General features: G+C 33.3%; 1 protein-coding gene across 1 annotated transcript; it reads right to left on the bottom strand.

Moving 5' to 3' along the window:
• Positions 1-4,525: 4,525 nt before the first annotated feature.
• Positions 4,526-5,293, bottom strand: LBD21 (LOB domain-containing protein 21). Its single transcript, XM_078966559.1, has one exon. It carries the CDS (start codon positions 5,244-5,246, stop codon positions 4,761-4,763), a length of 486 nt encoding a protein of 161 aa, XP_078822685.1. The 5' UTR covers positions 5,247-5,293; the 3' UTR covers positions 4,526-4,760.
• Between the last annotated feature and the right edge of the window lie 1,241 nt (positions 5,294-6,534).

The raw sequence follows: 6,534 nt of genomic DNA, 5'->3' as shown, positions 1-6,534 counted from the left end.
CCGTCCACCTCTTGTGAAGGTTCTGGAATACATTTTGTTCAACTGTTGAACAATTACAACTTATGTAACATCCTAAAATAAGACCCAAATTTTTTTCATTTTTAAGTTTATAAAATAGTAAACCATATCGTTATCATAAAGCCAAGGTAATCAAATTTTATCAATACATTATAATAATACAGTGAATCACAAAATGTAGAATCAAGTAGTGTGTGCTATGCAATCATCCCGGGCTCTTTCATTTGAAAACAGAAGTACCTGAAACATAACTGAAAACCATAAGCACAAAGCTTAGTGAGTTCCCCAAAATACCACATACCAAACATACAACTGGGCCTAGCCCTGTGGTATATTCCAACCCAATAAGCAAGTATGGGCCCCGCCCTAGGTCCTCACCCTGAGCCGATCATATTTCAACACGACATGCCATAATGGGCCCCACCCTGGGGTATATTTCAACCCAATCATGCCATACTGGGCCCTGCTATGGGGTATTTTTCAACCCGATCATACAAGAACAAATATATATATATATATATATATATATATATATATATATATATATATATATATATATATATATATATATATATATCACAACAACTAGAATTCTACTTAACCGAATAATAGGCCAACATTAGTGCATTTGACCTATATATACAGGGAGGAGAAGTGGTATACAGAAGGTATAAAACTCATATCTTGAGGCTTGCTTTGCTAGATATTGACAGGAAGTGTTGCAAAACTCGGCCTACTCGGCCGAGTACTCGAAATCTGCCATCCACCGAGGCGAGTAATGTGCACTCGGCAAAAAAACTCGGATTAAGTCAAACTTGGTCAAAAATTGGTCAACATCTCTCTAACTCGGGCCTACTCAGTCTTACTCGGGCCTACACGGTCAAACCCAACCAACTCGGTCAAAATCGGTCAACTCGGTCAAAGGGTCAAAATTGTCATAAAAAGAGAAAAAACATCAAGAATTTCAAGATTAATATGTATAATACACTTAATGATTTATTATTTAACACACACATGTGATTATTACTACATATATATCTTAAATTTTCAGTAATTATTTATGAAGTGAGACATTTGTGTGTATTTCAGTTTTTATGTATTCATATGTATATAATTTTGTTATATATTTCAATCAAATTATTATTTTAACTTCTGATTTTGGCATATATAAATTTCCTAAAGTTATTTCTACATGAATTACCGAATCCGAGTACTCCCCGAGTACTCGCTACTCCCTCGTCGGCCGAGCAGGTACCGAGTAGTGAGTTCTACAACCTTGTTGATAGGGTTTAAGTTTATGTTCATTTTGTCCTAAAACCTTGGTCTTTGTGAGTATGAACTACTCCATACCATTTGATTTTTCCTTTTAGAAGTTTTTGAGTGCATGGTGTCATAAAAATGCAAGCTTGGTCATTTCCTTTCACCCATGCATGAGTTATGGGGTTTTTGGTGATGTAAGAAGTTTGGGTTTTGTGTTTGAACTCTATTTAGCCATGCATAGGAATAACTTTGGAGACTTTATGGGTTAGAATGCCTTTTAGGGTCAGATTTGAGGTTAGGGCGAAGTGTTTTAATGATTAAGAGCTTAAAAGTTAAGACTTGAGTTTAGGCTGAGTACGTCATGTGTAAATATGGCTACCCCCGCATAGCCAGCCGAGAGCTTGTTTTCAGGCTTCGTGCTCTACGCCATGCATAGAGCCTTGGTGCGCAACGTGTGTGGTCAATTGTGTTAACCATTGACTTTTTGATGGAGTTTGACTTTTGATCAACTATGGGGGTTTTGGTCTTGGAAGGTGCTAAATAGTCTTTTGACCAAATTGTAGATTAGACTTGGCTTGAGACTAGTTGAGTTTGGATAATTACCTTAATTGCTAATTAGGGTTATTTAGTGCGATTAATAGGCATAGTCTAGTTCCGGTAGTTTGGGTGTGAGTTTTATCAGTCTTCTGTGCGAGGTGAGTTTTCTCACTATACTTACCTATGTGGTAGAATATATGTGTTGACCAGATGGGTCTATTTATTGTTACTGTGATATGTATTACTGTGTGTGCTGAGACTTTTGGTAATCTCCAAGATTGCTAATAATCCATAGGATGTGTTGTTGCCTACTGAGGCTTCAGGTAGTCTCCAGGGTTTCTGATAACACATAACTGTTTATTTGTGTTGTGTTGTATGTGGTATTCGGGGAATTCACTAATTTTTGTGTTTACATTTGTTGATTAAATGTGTTTCGGGTACTTCTGATGATCACGGGAAGACGAAGGCTTGATTATACACATTCTCCTGTGATTTATGATTCCATATATTTTGGGACACTCTGATATTATGATGATGATTTGTATTTGATACTTGTGATTTTCTTGAGTTAGGTTTTTAAGAACAATGTTTTTAGTTCATTAAAAATGAAATTTTGGATATTACACGATGAGCTCTACAACTTTCATTAAGGTCTCAACAACTAATATTTGCTCTAACAAAAAATCATATTTAGACCGGTTTAGACTGTTAAAGTTCGTGCGAAATTCATAACTCTTTCAACTTTGTTACTCCTAATCATAAGACCTTCAATTATTGTTTAGATTGTTTTGTCTAACAATCAACCGATTTGAATTTTGATTTCTATGCTAACACAGCTGCACCGAAACTTCAAAAAATCATAACTTCCTCACACGAAGTCAAATTTGGGCGTTCAAATTTATTAGGCTAATAGCAAATTATCTATAATTCACTTCTAACAATGTGCATAACCATGCCGGTTTAATCGTAGAACTTCAAAGGAGCATAACTTCTTCATGTGAAGTCCGATTTATGAGTTCTTTTGAAGTACGCAATCCTTATCACATCTACTATAACTTTGGTTATGATTATTTATCCTAAATAATCATCTATAAAATTTTCGTTTATCGTTTGTCGATAAATTCCTTAAAAGTCTTATAAGAAGTAGTCTAGGGTTCAAATTATAAATTCATTAATTGTCTATTCTGAAGTTGTGGGCGTTACAGTATCTAAGAAACTACAAGAAATTTGTTAGAGCTAGAGCATAAAAACATAAACGAAACTACTAATGTAATAAATTGAGGGTGTGATAAGATCGTTATCCTTAAGTAATATTAACCCTCACCAGGTCGTTGGTAGTTTTATGAGATCAAGACTAAGTTCCTCCCAAGACCTCCTCGACGTTTAAGAGTTGAAGGCAACAATCCTACAAACTCTTCTTGTGAACATGACTCTGAACATTTTTGTGATAATTTTAAGAAGATATAAAAATAATCAAATGTAAATGAAGACAAAATCCGTGAATTCTTAGCACCAATTCTCAAAAATTGCAACTTTTCATGAAATGTTGTAATGCTTCATATATAACTGAAAAAACTATCAATTCAATTCTCACTCAAAACTGTTAGCAAAACAATAACAAAAACTTAACTAACCGTGAAGTATAAGTTTCTGGACTCAAATTGTAAGAAATTTTATGTGCGTGTGCGTGTGCAAGAGCCAAATGCTAATAGATAGATGTATGCAAGAGTTGTCACCGTAAGTGAAATGCAAGAAGGGAGATTGAAAAGAAAGAAGAAGATGAAGTCAACAAAAAAGAAAATAAAATCAGTTATTAGGATAGACGGATGAAACAACCAAATTGCTCTTATGTGCATTACACATGAGGAGAGGTAACATAATCTTTCCAAGTTTGTTATGGGCAGCGACTAAATGTGAAACGAAACTACGAAATATGGGCGAAAAATGTAACAACTCGGTCCGCGGACTAAATCTGCAGGATTTGGGAGAGCATGGGACAAGTTATGTAATTAACTCTTTATTTTACATTTAAAATTTATTTAAGGTATAATTAAATAAAAGTGTTATAGATAATTATGAAACGATTAAAAATATTATTTACAAAAAAAATATACTTTATGTTTTAATTAAAACTCAAAAAGTTAAAATAGTTTTCAAATGATATCTATATAATTAACTTCAAACAATAAATAAGAAGATAGCAACAACTACACAAGGATGGAATGAAGAGAAATATTCCATCGAACATAACAAAAGGGGAAAACTTAAAAATAAGAACGAAAAACAGGAATTGAAATGAAACTCATCCCCTTCTGGCTTCTTGGGTTTAGGTGATTTCAATTTCTATATATTTAAGTTCATCTTTATTCCTTCATATCAAGTACACTTTTATAAATTGGTTGAAAAAAAGATACGAGGACGTTAATTATGTCAACAACCCATTTGTGATCCCTTCTAATTTATAAAATAAATAGTCTAACATCAGGAATAATAAAAAACTAAAATACAAGTTAAAACTATTTAATCCCAATAAAAAAATAAAATTAATAATTGGGAAATAAGAGAACGTATATCATAATTTTTGAAAATGAATATTGATACAAATTTTGAAAAGTAATGGTTGCATTCAAGCATGCCAAAAAATGTTGGTTGCTTTATGCATAGAGGAGCACAATTGCATTTACAAAGCACAAGAAAAGGACACAAAAGCAAGAAGAATAAGCATCTCTTTGTAGCATTTTTTCAAGATCAATAATTACAACAAAACCCATCAATACCTAAATCAGTTGCTTGGAATTCACATAGGATTTTAACTTTTATGCCGAAGCCAAATCGATAAAAAGATAAAGACAACTAACGAACTGAAATATTAGTCTCGTAGAAGTCCTTAATTTGCAAGTTCTAGTTCTAGTAGATCATGTCGTCTCTAAATTAACGACGCCGTGTTATGGAAAAGGGTGTTGGTGAAAGTCACTTGTTAGCGCACCTTGATCCATGTTGAAATCACCGAAAGAGGACATACCAAAGTCACCATCCAACATCAAGAATGGTGATGTAGTTGAGCAAGAAGCATAAGTTGTTTTGGATGAGCATCGAGCTAGCCGGGCTTTAGCCACAGCTAGATCATGTTGCAACTGGAACATCTTATCCTGTAAAGACGCTATCGCCCCAATGCATCCATACACCGGGTCCTTGAGCCGCTCCTCGGCCTCAAACACCAAGGAATTGACCGCATCATGTCGTTGTGGTTCTGGGACCTCATTTAGGATCTTGGTGACATTGCTTGCACCGAAGACCTTGTGAACCTTGGCAAACTTGTTGGGCTCATCGGCTCGAAAATAAGGTGCAAAGAGACAATGAGGGGTGCACCTCCTTTTCATGAACTTGCAAGCCGCACAAGAAGATGTTGAACGTGGCTCTTGGCCTCTCATGGGATTGCCTTTTCTTTAGCTTTCCCTTTCTTGCAAATATATAGCGTTTGATGGGAAGGGGCTTTTATCTAGTGTACCCTCCCCACCTAAGAAATATTTAGTGTTGCTTTAATGAGTCATCAATCATTTTATTAGTTTTTGTATAAAAAGAATTAACATGATATAAATAATATTTTTGTAGCTTTTAAAATTGAATCATATTTATGAAATGAAAACTAAATTAATCTATTAAGATGGATTTTCTTTCTTAAGAGCATTAGTGAACGATGAAGTTAAAGGGGGACATATGATGGTTCATCTCCACAAAGGAGTGGATGAGACAATTGTGGCCTCATAAGATTAGATAGGTCATGATAGTTGTTCATCATAAAAAAATAAAAGTAGATTCACATTGTGATATTTGAATTGATTGAAGAAAAGAGATTTCAACCAAAGAAGAAACCCCTCAATACATAAAGTTGAATACATCCACAACAAGTAAACCTACACAAGCATTGCTTTGGAACCTACATTCACTTGATGGACCCAACAAAGCCACTACCACTACCATCTTCGTATCTTTTTCCTTACAAAACAAATATGCATTTTAGTTTAATAAAGATATTTATTATTAAATAAAATATTAGTTTATCAAATAACATATGTTATTTGTAGAACTAAATATACGAACTACGCAGCATATAATTAATAACGTGTATGTTAGAAAATGGTGCGAGTCACAAAAATGGTCCTTGGATTTATGCTGAATGTATGATGAGGTGGTTTGAATAATTTTGTTTGCTTTTAGGTTCATATATAATTGTTTGTCATAATCAAATAAACAATCTAAAGTGGTGGGACATAGTGGTTTAAACTTTTTTAAGCAAGTATTACCTTATTAACCGAAGCCGAAAAGTGGATGGGCCTTTTCAACTCTTGGATCATGTCAACCTTTTTATTATAAACTATTAAACTATTAATTATACTTATTTTAGATCTTGAATCAACCAAAACATTAAAACATATCAAAGCCCATGATGTTAAACAATTAGACCCAAGGGATTGATAACAGTGGACACCGTGTATATATATATATATATATATATATATATATATATATATATATATATATATATATATATATATATATATATATATATATATATATATATATATTCCTTTTTAGCCTTTAACCATTTTTATTTAAACCTCTTAAACCTTACATTTTTTTTTATATTTCTATTACTTTTCCTTTCAAAAGAATTTAAAAATGTCACGTCTGATTCTTCTGAAAAAAAAAGAGTTCTTG

Source organism: Lactuca saligna, chromosome 8 (genome assembly GCF_052625555.1).
Source record: "Lactuca saligna cultivar CGN05327 chromosome 8, ASM5262555v1, whole genome shotgun sequence".
NCBI lineage: Eukaryota > Viridiplantae > Streptophyta > Magnoliopsida > Asterales > Asteraceae > Lactuca > Lactuca saligna.
This window is presented reverse-complemented; position numbering and strand designations above follow the sequence as displayed.